The sequence below is a fragment of the Macaca mulatta genome, chromosome 9 (genome assembly GCF_049350105.2).
Source record: "Macaca mulatta isolate MMU2019108-1 chromosome 9, T2T-MMU8v2.0, whole genome shotgun sequence".
Lineage (NCBI taxonomy): Eukaryota > Metazoa > Chordata > Mammalia > Primates > Cercopithecidae > Macaca > Macaca mulatta.
In genome coordinates this window covers 1770581-1786858 of record NC_133414.1, presented here as the reverse complement: position 1 = coordinate 1786858, position 16278 = coordinate 1770581, and the positions used below count along the sequence as shown (strand labels likewise).

The following is a 16278-nucleotide window of genomic DNA, read 5'->3' as shown; positions in this document are numbered from 1 at the left end:
CAAATTCATCCATCTTTTTTAGTATGCTTAATGCATTTTTAAAGAACTTTAATAAGTCTAAAATTATTTTAAAAATTAATTTTGATTTCTCCTTTAAAATTTAAGTTAATGCTGGAATTGATTTTTGTTTGGTGTGAGGTAGGCACACCTGAAGTGTGCCAAGCTCACCTTGTTTTTGCATATGGCGCTCTGCTCACTAAGAACTCTCCCCGCCACCTCCTGATGCCTTGACCAACCTCAGAGAAGCCTCCTTGACCAGATACCCAAAGCAGTTCCTCACCATTCTCCACTCGGCCCACAAATCAAGAGGCCTCAGGAAACTCTCGCTTGGTTTCCACACAGAGCTCCTGCATCTCCAAAGACCTGCTTAATTCATTTTCATTTTGACCAAAAGCTGCTTAATAAAAGATATTCTACTAAAATTAATTTTACATTACACAAGGCTTTTGGCCAGGTGTGATGGCTCAAGCCAGTAATCCTAGCACTTTGGGAGGCAAAGGTGAGCAATTGCTTGAGCTTAGAAGTTCGAGACCAGCCTAGACAACACAGTGAGACACCATCTCAAAAGAAAATTTTTTTAATAAAATAAAGTCACACAAGACTTTTAGCTAATTTCATTTTCAGCTTCTTCCCACTATAAGATGAACTGTATATGTTACATATAATAAATTCAGGTGTTCCCAAATTTTAGCATAATTTTTAAAATTCTAAGTTATTAGGGAAAAACAGTAAACCTATGGATAGTAAGGGAGACCAGTGCCCTGGCGTTTTGGTGAAATCACAGCAATGTGTAAGCGTTTCTATCAGGATTCTTGATATTAATAGAGCATGAACTTTTAAATTCACTGAAGATGTAACATTATGAAATTTAGACAATAATCACAGGCTATTTAAGGAGGAAGGTAGGAAAGTTAAGTAACCAGTGGAGAAATGGTCTGCCTTTCTGGGTGTGAAGATACTCCCAGCACTAATGCAGCTTAGGCAGTGGCCTTGCCAGTGTGAAGGAGCCACTATCTGCTCAAGCAAGAATCCTCCCAGACTCTCCACCTGCTGAGACCACAGCAGTCTCGGCCTCAGCCTCAGCCACGGCCACCACCACAGCCACAGCCCTGGTCTCAGCCTCGGCCAAAGCCTCAGCCAAGGCCTCCGCCTCCGCCTCAGCCCCAGCCCCAGGCGCCCAGCCTAGGCCTCAGCCTCAGCCACAGCCACAGCACCAGCCCTGGTCTCAGCCTCGGCCTCAGCTTCAGGCATGGCCTCAGCCACAGTCTCAGCCTCCACGCGTGGGTCGGACATGGCCATGCACCAGGAGCCTCCAGGAGCCACTCCCAATCTGGTTTGCATTCTCCCACAGAAAATGGCACCACTTTCTGTAACTTTTTTTTGTTTTGTTTTTTAACTTTCAAACAAGCTTACTGCAATGAGAACAGTATGAGCATTTTTTTTGTACTGAGGAACTTTACCAAAAATTGTGTCAAACTGTTAACCCCTTTGAAAGTTTTCAGGGTCCTGATGAGGGATGAAGCAGCATAATTATATATTGTTGAATGTTAACATAAGAGATAGATAGAAAACACAACTGATTTTTTAAGCCTGAAAATTTTTCGAGTGACCAGTATTATATTTGTTCAATTTCTAGGTCATCGTGATATTTATATAGTCATTCACAATGTTTCACCAAAGCAAAACATGAAAAACTGTAAAAATAATAAAAGACTCCCAATAACACAAAGCTTTTATAATAATAATTATGGAACATGGACATTTTAATGAATTTCATATTGCAATGAAGACACTCAACACTTAGAGACAATTATATCAATACAATAAAAACTGATTCCACAGAACACTTATAAATGCATACATTTTCCTCCAAAGAAACATGTTTTTCACAGATTTAAGTAACAAATGATTTATAGAGGATTCTTCAGATTCCAAAATATGTACAGAGTTTTTGTCTCTACTGAAACTGATGAGCAGTGGTTGAAAAAGAGTTGTTTTGCCCAACAGCATGGCTGTTAAGAAATCCTGTGTTGATACACACTTTTCAGTAACCACACATTTTCTGTCTATCATTAAATGAAATTCTGGACACATCAGCATACAGGACAAACCTGTTCCCACTTCCAAACACTGTTTCACACGAGATCACATGTGGTTGACAGTATGACTTAATTTAGCCACACACACATGCACACGCACATACACGCACCATCCCCAATCTTGTCTGTGACTCCTGATTAACACGCTGCAGCAGCAGTGGATGAGCTCACATTAGAAGATGACACAGCAGCGAACAGCAAGGCGCCCCCGCTCCTGAGAGCTGTGCCTGAGCACCGCAGGGCTGCGCCCCGAAGGACGTGCAGGAATCCAGTTTCTGAGGTCCCTCCAGTTCGCTGGAGAAGGTGAGCAGCTGTGGCAGTGAAGGGCACCAGTGTGCCTGGAACTCAATGACCACTAGGAATATTGATTTTTAAAAGCCTCAAAAATGTTTAATCTGGCAGAGATCTGGATTTGGCTATTTGCAGCCATTTTTCAATGTTCCTAACCATCATCCTAAAACACCCAGACTTTCAAATTAAACCCCGAGGAACCCAAGCAGGCGGCCTGTGCAGTGGCCCCAGAAGCTGCCCTGGGCTCAGACCTTTGCATGTGCAGTGCAGGAGGCTCTGGGAATTGGACCTCCGGCCAAGAGAAAAGCGAGGCCCCAGCAACATCTGGACACAGCACAGCCCTGCATCAGGCAAGTTCCCTCAGGACAGCAGGAGCTGAAACCTGAGAGTCTAATCAACCAGAGGGACCAGGTAGGCTCCGTTCTCAGAACAGTGCAGTCAGGAAACAATGTCGGACAAAAATACAACACATTTTTTATCTGTAAAATCAAATGACTGAAATATTTGCTGTTTGTCTCTCAGCCACGTCAGATCCATCTGAGGTCGTTATCAGTTATTCTTGGGCCCCAGGCTGTCAGTCATTTCAGAGTCATTCTAGATGACTTAGATTCAAAGTTCCTCGGGCCAGCTCCTGAAGACCCAAGTAGGGAGGTGCCTCTCAGCCCTGGCGAGCTGCACCAAAGGACGGGTCCAAAAGTCCCACGTCCTAATGCACCTGCATCTACCAGTCACCAGATGGGTTCCCTCCTACCTCACCATAAAACGGGGCAAAACACAAAGACCTGGGGGTGTCACATGACAGCTGCAAATATTACCTTCCTCTGTCTCTCCAAGTGGTGAGCCTCCAGGTGGACATATTGAAAGGACTGAAAATACAAGAGGCAAGAAATGAGAGCCTCTTTATCAAAACCGTAACTCAGCAAGAAACATTAACATACAGATACCAGGTGAGCAGTATTTTCCAAGAAGGCAAGAACACCAGGCTACCTCAGCAGTAGCGGGACTGGCACTGAGAGGCGTCCCCACCATGGGGGCTGGAAGTGTCTCGTCACCGGGGCCTGCTGGCTGCGGCCATCAGCTTGTGCGCCTAAGTGGAGAGCCTACACCTTCAGGACACGTCGGTGTGACTGTCTTTCCTGCCTTCTGAACTGAACTCAGTATTCCAGCTATAAACCAAAGTGCTCCAGCCAGGCAACAGTGAGACCCAAAGTTTCCCAAAGACCCGTCTCTGAGGTAGTGTTGTTGGCTCTCAAACACCACCACGGGAGTGAGCCCATTCGGAAGCACACGACCGAGGTGCGGAGAATTAACTGGGCTCTGTGTGCAGGCGGCAGGGCCTCTTATCAAGGTCAAGTCACATTCAATGGACAAGTCATTTGAAACATCTAAAGCCTGTTTATAACCATAGCTATAAATTAAAGTGCTTTACATTTTGCTTAATATTTGAAATCGGTGATTAGAATCCTATTTCAAAATTTGCTAGGATGAGAGCTCAGGAGATTGAAATGATTTTCTATAAAAAAGCAGAAAACTTTTCTTTCCTAAAGAAACTCCAAATGGTGCAAATCCAACATCCCATGCTTTTTTTTAACTTCTCAACTCCAGGTTACCTTTGCAGAACTGTAACAGAAATCAGAGTGGAAGCTGACTACACGACAGCACGTGCTGAACTTCACGCGAGGTAAACACAAACTCCCAGAGCGATCCTGCTGGTCACCAGCCAACACAGGCAGCCCCACAGTCTTCCCAGCACAGGCAGATACATACAGTTACTTCAGGGAACGCAGGACTGCTGAGGCCGCAACGTAATACAAAGGTTCACATGTAATTCACACAAATGTAATGCCCTACTGTTCACCTGTCCAATGTCAACAACTCACAAGCATTTCATGTGCTACATGGGAGGTGAGCTTCGCCTCTACTGCCCAGAGGACCCAATACACACACATATACAAGACAAAAGTAAAAAATACGACCACACATTTCTCTGTACATTTCATGCAAGCTGGGCACTATGTGAAAAGAACATATACAAAGCACCCTTCCCAGGGTCAAACTCTCACAAAATGGCTGATTAATATGCAGAAAAGCCTGCACCCATCAAAGGTCTGTGCTGGCGAAGAGTGAAACTAAGGACTGCCGGTGTCCTTATTTTTCTTGTAGCAATGCAGGGATGTTGATGTTCCAACCAATGGCTTGCCGGTCAAACCCACAGGTGAACAGATTGCACACGGGGTGGTCTTCACTCCATGCCGAGCAGCACACCATTCTCCTGTGACCCTAGTGACGATCAAACAAACCAAAATCAGTGCATTATTCCCGAAAGTAAGATTTATAAGACCTCAGCGAAATGAATAACCACATCACTCAAAGTAAGAAAGTTACAAGAAAATAACATGGTGCCCAGGATTAGTCCCAAGGACTGCGTAGCACGGACCGCCAAGCATGGACCATGGATCATGGACCACCAAGCATGGACCATGGATCACGGACTGCCGAGCACCAACCACTGCCAAACACAGACCACCGAGCACCCCATGGATCATAGAGCACGGACCACTGAGCACTGACCACCGAGCACGGATCGCCGAGCCCGGCAGAGCCGCCAGGACGTGCAGCCAGGCCAGGACGAGTGAGGCCAAGATGCCGGTGAGCACAAAGGTTGGTGGAACCTGCCCCAAAACCACTGTATGACTCCTTCTTTAAGAAAATATGAGTAAGATTACAGTCAGACAAAATAAACTAATGATCAATGTGAAAATTTTGAATAAATGAGGCTAGGAGATATTTAGGGGTAAATTAAATGATATTCACTCAAATACTTCAAATAGGATTTTAACAAATAACTGGCTTCGGTAATGAACTGGAAAAATACATTTGGTGTCATATAAAACAAGGATAAATAAATGGCCTTTTAGGTAGATTCCTGCCATCTTCAGCAATTCCAGTTAAATATCAGCATGTTGGAAAAGTTACTGCAAAATATGTGACAGAGCAATAACATATCGGTGTGTATGTAGGTAGCAGATGCAGGCTCTTAGCCAACACTTAGAATGTCTGTAAGCAGTGCCTTAGGACCCATCTGCATTTTCTAAATTACACAACAGCTCTGATACATTGCTATTACAGCATAAGGTACAAGAGTGAGTCAGTATTAAGTAAAGCTGACAGATTAAGAAACACCCAAAGAATGGCATAAAATTTTCCTGCAAAATATTCACGTATAAATATGCTATTTATACATCTGGAGAGAGAACCACAATAGCTATTTATACATCTGGAGAGAGAATCACAAAAGGCCAGAAAAATAAAATAATTGTAAGAAAGACCACATAACAAAGGCTTACAAAAGGCACAAAAAAGGAAGCAGCAATGCATCCATTAACTGGCAATAAAACCAAGGCTGTGGGCAAGAGCTCTTCACAGTGAAACTCAAGGCATTTGCTGCAGAAGTGCCAAAGACAAAGAGCTTCCAGAAGAAAGCCAGCCAGGCTTTCACCCCAGCAGAGCTCCCATGGGATTTCCATCTCTCGTGCGCCCACAGCATTGCCACCCAGGAAGCAGATGCACCCCGAAGATGTCCCATGCCATCGTGGCAGCCCCAGTGCACATGATGTGCTGCTCCAGGACACTCAGCACGGGGCCCAGTGGGCCTCCACTTCGCGGGGACCCTCATGCTCCGTGAGCCTCCACTTCACGGGGACCCTTGAGCCCCGTGGGCCTCCACTTCGTGGGGACCCTCACGCTCTGTGAGCCTCCACTTCACAGAGGCCCTCATGCAGGGACCCTCACACCCCATGAGCCCTCACTTCATAGGGACCCTCGCGCCCCGTGAGTCTCCACATCACAGAGACCCTCACGCAGTGACCCTCACGCAGTGACCCTCGCGCCCCATGAGCCTGCTCTTCACAGGAACCCTGACCCTGGACCTCCTGACTCTCCACTAAGCTCGCTTTCCCAAAACTCACGCTGGGAAGTGACACCTACTCCAGCACTACAGGGAAATATTTTCAATCAGTTCCTTTCACTCCACTACTTAAAGGCTCAAATAAGTGTTTTGTTTTCTCTCTTCCAAGTCGGTCAGCTGAAGAAGTAGGAACAAGTCGGTGATTTCCAGCAGGGTTCTGCGACACTGAAAACCACATTTATTTATCTGAAGAGGTGTTACAAGTTCTAAATAAAGTTAAATCACATTCATTAATCTTAAAAATAAATCTATTTCACAAGTTAATGGGTGCAGCACACCAACATGGCACATGTATACATATGTAACAAACCTGCACATTGTGCATATGTACCCTAGAACTTAAAGTATAATTAAAAAATAAAAAATAAATAAATCTATTTCACATACCACTTTAGGAGGGAATAAACCCAGGCACAACAGAATTCTACAATGTCAACAAAGTTGAATGTTCACAGATAACTGAAAAGAAAACTGTCTACACAGAATTAGGGCCACAAAGAACCATTCAGAATTCCATTTCTCTGAGGGAAAATACTCTCAAAGTAATAAAGTCGTAATTCATAGTCATAAACAAATAGTTCTCATGAATTTGTGCTTCAAAATGCAAACTTCACATGCTGCACAGAAATTTTACAATTCACACAGGCATGTTGAAAAGACAACATTCTACTATGTCTAAGATGCAGCTGAGAGGACACATAAGTGATACTCAGCTGTTAACAAAACATGAAAAGATTCCCCAGGACAAGCAATTTATGGCTGTGTTAAGGGTTGTGAAGCATATTTTAGTCACTCTAATTTCATGAAATTTTTCTACTCCACTATTTTGATGTGTATCAAGGAGTAAAAACATCAATAATTGACTTCAAACAGTACACTCTCACGCTGTGAAGGGGACTGAAGAGACACCCGGTCTCAGTGAAGGTCAGTTCCAGAAAGTCTGTGCCACTTGAAGAAAAGGTGTTGCTGCGCTGAGAGAGCCCCCACTTTCGCACGTGCCTCCCGGATCACCCAGCCTGCCTGCAGTTTCTGAGGCTCACACCCCGCAGAGCAGCTGCAGCCAATGAGCCACGAGCTGGTCTCCAGACTGAGCCACAGAGGCACTGAGGGGGCCACCGGAGCGGCCTGCAGGCATGTGCGGCCCTGGGCAGCCACAGGAGGCCTTGGGGAACAAATCCATTTACTCACACAGGTATCCAGACAGTACCCCAACAAGATCAAAAGACAGGAAAGAGGGATCCTCTATGAGGGGTCCCATTACGCACAAGGCTGGGGAGACGCTGCCTTGACCACGGGGAGTTTCTGTGCATCGCAGCTGCCCCTGTGACCTCCCAGGGGAAAGCCAACAGCAAATGCCGCCCACACTACAGCAAAGCCCGACTGCAGAGCTCATCAGAGTCGCAAGGGAATTTGAACACTGGCCCCCAGGCCCCCTGGGCCTCTACATCTGTGCGGGTGCCGCGGAGTCTCGATTCTCTTTGCGCCTTCCAGGCAACCAGGACAGGTGGGCTGAACAGCACATAGCAAGAAACTCCCTCCGCTGTCTTCCAAAGTTAGCAAGGAGCAAACCCTTCACTAACAAGAAACTGACATTTAAATAGATTTTTTCCTGTTGCAAAAGCCTGCCATAGAAACGTGTTTTTCTGGCTGGAGGTGGAAGAGATCCCACCTTAAAGACCCCCCAGTCTACAACCAACCTGGCTTCTGCCTGGCCACAATGCCCACTCAACACTTCCAGTCCGTACAGACACAACTGCAGACATCTAAAACTGCTTCCCTACAGAGCTGCCACCACTAACACGTGCACCAAAGGGCTCGTTCCGCATGGCTGTGAAACAGAGGAACTGCATGTTTTGTTTATTTTTAAACTTAAAAACTGACCATGGTATTAAGAACACTGGGCTGGGTGCGGTGGCTCATGCCTATAATCCTAGCACTTTGGGAAGCTGAGGCAGGCAGATCACCTGAGGTCAGGAGTTTGAGACCAGCCTGACCAACTTGGAGAAACCCCATCTCTACCAGAAGTACAAAATTAGCCAGGTATGGTGGCACATGCCTGTAATCTCAGCTACTGGGGAAGCTGAGGCATAAGAATTGCTTGAACCTGCGAGACAGAGGTTGCAGTGAGATCACGCCACCGCACTCCAGCCTGGGCAACAAGAGCAAAACTCCATCTCAAAAAAAAAAAAAAAAGAACATTGAGGTAGGTGTGGAATAACTCGGGTGTACAACTCTACTTCTTCAACTTTAAATTTTATGAACTCTAAATACAGCTCAAGTATTTCCAACGAAAACTTAGCATGCAAAGACTTAGTAACAAATAAGAACGTAAAATATCTCTACCCGTCCTCCTCCACCATGCCCTGCGTATGCACACCGACCGTGCTGTTACCTGTCGGCTGCTCCGGGGAAGCCGTGCCAGGCGCACTCCTGACATATCAAACAGTCTCACTTGTCGGTTGTCATGGGGGAGGGCTATGATTTTTTGGCCGACACATACATTGATCCTGCAAAGAGGTAAAAGTGGGTTGTGTATAAAACAGTGACACTGTAAGTTTTTGAATTTACAGATAATGAGGCAGGAGGTTCCATATTATTCACATTTCAAGGCTAACTACATTAACACACTGCGTGTGCCACCTGCTTACGGTATTCAAAAGAGACCAAGTTACTCACACGTAGCTACAAGATCACACAGACCCCATGCACACACACACAATACACACACACACACACTGCTCAATGGTAGAACCAGACCCACCTAGACACAAGACTAACCCTCACAAGAAGTCAAGAGAAGCCCTGCACGTCTGCCACAAATGGGTCATTCTCATTCTTACAAATCTCACCGATCCTACCTGGTTTTAGGCTCAGTTAGTTTAAGTTTTCATGGAATACTGAAACTGCATTAGAGGACAAAGGAACCTAACCATTGTTCCCAGGGTTCTATCAATTAAACCTCCATGAATAAAACATGAAATCACAATCAACCCTTTCCCACCAGACTACGCCACTTACTTAACCAACAGTTTGACGTTACCTGTTAATGGCAGAGTCCGTGCGAATAGTTGCAATAGGGGATCTCATATTTTTCAAGTCCCAGACTTTCACCGTGCGGTCATCGCTGCCTGAAACCACGTTGTCTCCCACGGTGAACACAGCAGAGGTCACAGTGCTACAAGCAGAGGGCACAGGGTCAGACACAACAGCAGGTGCAGGATGCGACACCACACCCCACACACAACCCTGACCAAGTGGGTGGGAAGGAGGTCAGAGAAGCGCAAACTCACAGTTGTCTCCTCTGCAAACTGCTCCCGCCTCCCAAAGCCTCTCCACCAGTGCAAGAAAAGGACACCTGATTTCTTCCCAGTGGATTAGAAACACACAGTCCATTCTACTCTATTCCACATCTCCAGGCAACGGAACAAACAGAACATGCCCAAATGTCTACACATCCGGGTCTATGGCAGAGAATTTAAAAAAATCCATTCCAACAACACTCTCAATCAATGTAATCATAACACAGGAGTTAGAGAAAAACATTCTGACAACTCAACAATTTAAACACAGACAAAGAACTTGGAACAACATTTTCCCAAAGAAGATACACCAACAGCCAAGAAGCCCCACACACCAGCATTCACAGTAGCATTACTGACAACGGCCAAAGAGATGCAAACAACCCACATACCCATCAGCAGATGGATTTAATGTGGCGTGTACACACAATGGAATATTATTCAGTCGTAAAAAAGAAACTCTAACACAAGCTACGACATGAATGAACTTTCAAGAATCCCCCTCATCTAAGATCCCTGGACTAGGCAAATTCATAGACACGGGAAGTAGAACAGAGGTTCTCGGGGTCTGAGGGACAGGCAAGAATAGTTTCACAGGCACATCTAAGATCCCTGGACTAGGCAAATTCATAGACACAGGAAGTAGAACACAGGTTCTCGGGGTCTGGGGGACAGGCATGAATAGTTTCACAGGCACATCTAAGATCCCTGGACTAGGCAAATTCATAGACACGGGAAGTAGAACAGAGGTTCTCGGGGTCTGGGGGACAGGCAAGAATAGTTTCACAGGCACATCTAAGATCCCTGGACTAGGCAAATTCATAGACACAGGAAGTAGAACACAGGTTCTCGGGGTCTGGGGGACAGGCATGAATAGTTTCACAGGCACATCTAAGATCCCTGGACTAGGCAAATTCATAGACACAGGAAGTAGAACACAGGTTCTAGGGGTCTGGAGGACAGGCAAGAATAGTTTCACGAGTGCAGAGTTTCCATTTGAGATAATGAAAAAGCACGGGAAATAGTGCTGGTGGTTGTACAACAATGTGAATTGATTTAATGCCACTGAAATACACACATAAAAACAGTTAAAATGGTAAGTTTTATATTATGTATATATTTAAACACAATTTTTATCTTAAAAAGTTTGAGGAGAAAAATTCAACATCACAACCACTCTTGGAACCTGCTTATATAAATCCAAAATAATAGTTTTCTTTTTAATTCAAATGTGTTGAAATATGTGGCCTTCAGGGAGAGGGGCTCAAGAAACCAAAGAGGCCCTGAAACAGCTAAGATGGGAGACACACCCTAAAGATGAAAAGTACCATAAAAACAAGAAGAGATGGGGAAGAAAGGTTTCATCAGTTTGTGTTAAACTCTTTCATCAACTTTGCTCTTGAAATGTAAAAAACAGTGTATGATATGGTGCTAAGTATATTAAATACCCTTACTAGTGGTGAAATTGGATTAAACATATAAACAAAGTACATTATCACTTAAATTGCACTGAGAATCACTGAAGAAACCCAGGCAAAATCTACAGAGGAAACCACGTCCTCACTGGCTGAGGCTGTGCTGGCGGTGGCTGGGGCGACTATCTTAACCAGCAATCAAAGGAAAGTCTCTGGCACTTGCCAAAAGGTATTTAGGACTCAAATAATAAAACGACATTTGAAGAAGAAAATTCAATCACCTCTTTGCTCACTGGCAAAGTTCAGTAAAAAGAGTGTGATAAAAACCTTACTTTCCCTGTGAGCTCAGGGCACACCATCCAGGCAGGATCCACAGCTCTCTTCAGCAGTGGCCAGGGGGTCTGCATGTCCTGCCTGGCTCAGGGCTGGGGTGGGTCTGCGTGCTCGCCAGTCCCCCATGACTGGCCCACCCAGGAAGACATGGTCTGACTTCAGGGCACAGTGGGCAGATCCTGAGATGCAGGGGCAGTGCCCTCTTGGAGAGACACAGGCTTGACCCCTACACTGTCTCCCAGGGCACAAAAACTGGGGTCACTCACTCTGTATAGAGGCTCAAAACCCACCTCACCCCTCACTAAAGCGGCTGAGATACCTACACAGATGATAAGCATGTGAATTTCCACCTATCCATGAAGGAAGTGTCCTCTTGTCATCACAAATCACTAATTTACGTGGACCAAAAGCTTGGTTTCCACATCTACCCTCACCAAGGTCCAGTCCATAAAAATTGCTTGGAACTCTGGAGTCCAATTAAATGCCAGTTGTCCCAGCCACTGAAGCTGTACCGTGACATGGGATTTCATGCTCTATGCGGCCCTGGATGAGAGGAGCACCATCCAGTCATCAAGCCCATTTATGAAAATCCTCCTCATTTTAAGTGGACACGAGCTGAGTTCTAATTAAGTCTAAGTTCCACTGCATTAAGACAAGGTTTTTAAAAATATAACATCAAAGTACAGCAGAGCTACTAAGAATCAAGGAGTGTCAACAACACCTGGCAACACGCTCTGACACTGAGGCCCCGGAACACAGTCGGGATGATATGGCAGCGACCGTTTTCACGTCTGCCTTCTCAAAGGCCTGGTCGTGGTGCCCACAGCTGCCGTGTGGATTTGCTGACACTTATTCCCCCGCTCGGGGCCCTTCCCTGGGGTGCGGCATCCTGGCCTGTGGATGTAGCAGCCGCCCTGCCCTGGTCCATGAGAAACTAGAGCAGGCCCCTCCCCAGGGGTGACAACCAACATCTCTCCTGGGGGGAAACTGCCCGACAGGAAACCGCGGCATCACACGGGGCAGGACACGAACAAACGCCCAGCCGGGTAACAAGGGCAGCACGGATAATGAGGGCTGCACTGGTAACTACAGCAGCATGAGCAGAGAAGAGAAATTCTGCAAAATCAACCCAGTAACGCCTCCAGATTCTTCATCTAAAAAAATAAAGAACAACGTGAGGGCTTGACTATGAATCAGACGCTGCCATGCTTCAGTGAGAAGGTTACAATGAGGCTTAGAGGACTCCGACTGCTGGGGGAGCCTGGAAGAGCGAGAGGAGAGCTGCCCCCGACTTCTCTCTGAACTGGAGTCTTCAGGAGGTTTGGCCAAGTTAAATTTCAGTGAACATTCTGCTAAATTAATAGGAAAAAAGGCTCAACAAAAGATCGCCTAACCCCATGTTAATGAAATGCTGAAAGACATTAGGTTTTTAATAAATCACAATCCTGACAAGTATTGTCGGACATCAAAAGAAAAAAGAACTGGCAAAGAGGCAGCAGTTTCCAAGGCACCCTCAGCCCACAGGTCCCACGGGGAGGCTGGCGCGCACGGCCGTGCACTGGAAATGGTTCCGACGCTGCCAAACTCCGGCAAACTCATTTATCTTGTCGTGTGGGGCAGCCGAGCGTGCTCCTCCAGCTGACAGTGCGGCACCTCCTCGCCGCACACCACTGCCTGGTCTGGAACATTCCGCTCCCTCCGCGGGTCTCCATCAGCGGAAACGCCGCGAAGCTGGCATCCTCATTAGGACCAACAGCTGTCTCGCAGTCACACAGAGGCACAGAACCACTTCTGCATAACAATCTGCCGAAATTTCACGGCTAAGGAAAAGAAGACACGATGTGGAAAACACTGGGCCACAAAGCGCTGATGGGAGTGCTTTTCCGGCACGACATCAAACACTGACGATCGTTTCCTTTCCTATTTTTAAAACGCAGCTTCCTCGAGGTAATGTGTTTACCTCTGAGGAGCACGCCTGTGTGTCCACAGAGAGCAAGGGTGCTCCAGGGGGAGGCCTGCAGACGGCAGTCCCTTCCTTGGAACCCAGGCTTCTCAGTCAAGGCACTGAGAATAGATCTTTGAAAATGAACAGCTGTGAAACAGGCACCACTGTGGCTTTATTATTTTGGCAGGTCAACTGTTCTATTACAGTGCTGATACAAAAGTACAACACCTGTGTCACCAACAACCCTGACCTTAAAACAGTGCTCTGAGTAAGTAACCAAAGGACACCCCAACAAGCCAGCCCAGGACCCCCGGGTGCCCCTCGGAGAGGGGGCTTCACAGTGCAAGGGAAGATGTGGGGTAGCTGCGTTGTGTTCAGAGTCATCAGAGCCCTTCCTGCAATTTCTAAGCTATCTGCATGAAATCCAACTCCTAACACATTAATCAGGTCTTCCCTTCACAGCCAGGCAGCCCAAATGCACACTCGGGGTCTCCGAAGTTCCATCCCGGCCTTTCTCATCACCCACATCTTTCGGAATTCAAGAACTCACACAAGCATTCGTTCGACGAACTCGGAGGACTGACCAAGAAACGGAAAAGTCACATTCCAATAAGACACATTTCTAAATACTCCTTGATGGCTACCTCCTAAAAAAGTGGACCCTTAAAATAAAAAACTATCAAAGCAAAAATCAAGTATGTATCACACGTGATTCTTTTTCAGAATTTCAAATTCAACTGTTCCCTGGAGAAGTCAGCTCTCCTAATGCATAGTTCTACCTCAGTAGTCTCATGGGGCCATGCTACTCTCCAAACCCCTCAGCAAAAATAATGAGAGATTTCCCAACTAAGTCACTGATAAGGGCTGCACCACAGAACTGTTCATGCAACAAATATTTATTAAGCACTGGCTGTGTGCAGGCCCTGCTCCTCCTGAGACAGTGTGCAGCAGAGGAGGAGGTAAAGTCACTCCAGTGACGCCTCCCTCCTCCCAGTGAAGGGGGCAAGTGACCGGCCACTTATAAGGTCAGCAGTGTTAGGCACACAATAGCACCCTAAGGGCTGGAAGTGCTGCCAACAGGCATCACAGCAAAGCTACAAGAAGCCTCTGCAATATCCACGTTTACCACAGCCCACAGAGAAGAGCTTCTAAAGTGACTTCAGACTACGCTAAAGCCTCCCTAAGATCTGATTAACTGAATTAATAAGAACCTTTCCACAGACTATTCAAACAAAACATTTAGTTCAGTACAACCTGACTACCTCACCCAGCCAAAAATAAGGTTCTAAAGATCAGGTCCATGAACTATGGGGGCACAGTGAGAACACTCTTCTGCTAGCTGAAGAGCATCACCTTGGCTATGACACAAAGAAAGAAGACCCATTACAGAAACACTGATCTGTGGCGCCTGGACTCAGTAACAGCACTCAGCTCTGTGATCTCTGGACTAAGCACACAGCACTCAGCTCTGTGTTCTCTTGCTCTCCTCTGTCTCGTGTACTGATCTTATCATCCTAGAATGTCAAGGCTACTAAGGACAGAGACTGTTTCTTACAACTACTGCATCTGCAGGAGCCTATACAGACATATTTTCCAAATAGATGCTCTTGACTTGTTGTGCAGCACAGCCTTCTGGTATACAGAAGAAATTCCTAACGCCCATGCACTCATGTTCTTTCTTCATAGGAATGGCCCTGAGTCTTTTATTCAGGGTTCATTTTCATCTCTACATATCAGTTTTAGAATGTTCAGGAGCAGTAAGTAAGAGAAATCGGTGGGATTGAATGAGAAACAGCGTTAGAAACCAACACAAAAATGGCAAAAAGCAACAACTGACTTCCAGAGAAGCCAAAACAAAACAAAACACAACAGAGACAAACAGTAACACCCAGCCCGTGAGGCCATCAGGGCAGGGAGGCAGCGTGGCAGTGCGTGCACACTCCTAAAGCACTGGTATGTCCCTCTCTTACACACACACACACACGAAATAGTCTTTTTTTACAAAGTGTTGGTTCTTGAGGGATCATTGGAGAAATCGCTTCTGTGGAACATCGTGCTCTCCAAAGACGGTGTTAAATGAAGTGTTTCTCTGCTCTGCTGCTGAGCACCAGAAACCCTGCAGCTCAGATGTGTGCAGGGACTTCAAGCAGAGCTAGCTGAGGGTGGCTGAGTGCACACAGTGCGCAGATGCTGATCAGAGGCTGCCAGGCGACCCTCACGTGCCACCCAGGCCCTGGCTCTGCAGTGGACATGCACACAGCATGGTCATCACCATCTTTTCCAAACGTAAGCTGATGCTTTAGGCAGTCACCCCTCCCCATTCTGCCCCCTCTGCATATCATGCTGGTTTCTGCTGACTTGTGGACTCAGACACCCGCCCCTGTCTCTGGAGTCTGTCCTGAAGTACCTCACAGTTAGGAAGTTTCTAGTATGTGTCAATAGCGTGATGGCTGTCTTACAGTTATCTCAAAGAAAAGTGATGGAATCTGACAGGTCAAAACAAAGCTGTTAAGTAGAGCAATTCAAATGCAATTATTTCCTTAAGTTCTTATTTTATTAGTTTCTGAGTAGCCCTTCTTAAATGAGGAACTTTAAAAGGGTAAAACAGAGATACACTAAATCTCCTCTCACTTTTAAAAACAATATTCTAACTTGGAAACAATTTTAAAATGCATCAACAGGCAGCCAGGCATACTGGGTCACACCTGTAATTCCAGAACTTTGGAAGCTGAGGCAGGAGGATCACTTGAGGCCAAGATTTCGAGAGCAGCCTAAGCAACATAGTGAGACTCCATCTCTACAAAAAACACAAACATTAGCAGGTAGTGGCGGCACAGCCCTGTAGTCCCTGCTACTCAGGAGGCTGAGGTGGGAGGATCACTTGAGCCCAGGAGGTCAAGATTGCAGTGAGCTGTGATCATGCCACTGC

At 46.2% G+C, this 16278-nt stretch overlaps 1 protein-coding gene across 8 annotated transcripts in view; it reads right to left on the bottom strand.

Moving 5' to 3' along the window:
- Positions 1 to 1731: 1731 nt before the first annotated feature.
- Positions 1732 to 16278, bottom strand: part of WDR37 (WD repeat domain 37) — a 75686-nt gene continuing 61139 nt past the window's right edge. For 4 of the 8 annotated variants that reach the window (XM_077945292.1, XM_077945295.1, XM_028853461.2 and 1 more), the window contains exon 12: positions 1732 to 4670. In XM_077945292.1, coding sequence (XP_077801418.1) covers positions 4520 to 4670 — 151 coding nt within the window. In that variant the 3' untranslated portion in view covers positions 1732 to 4519. 8 annotated transcript variants of the gene reach the window in all.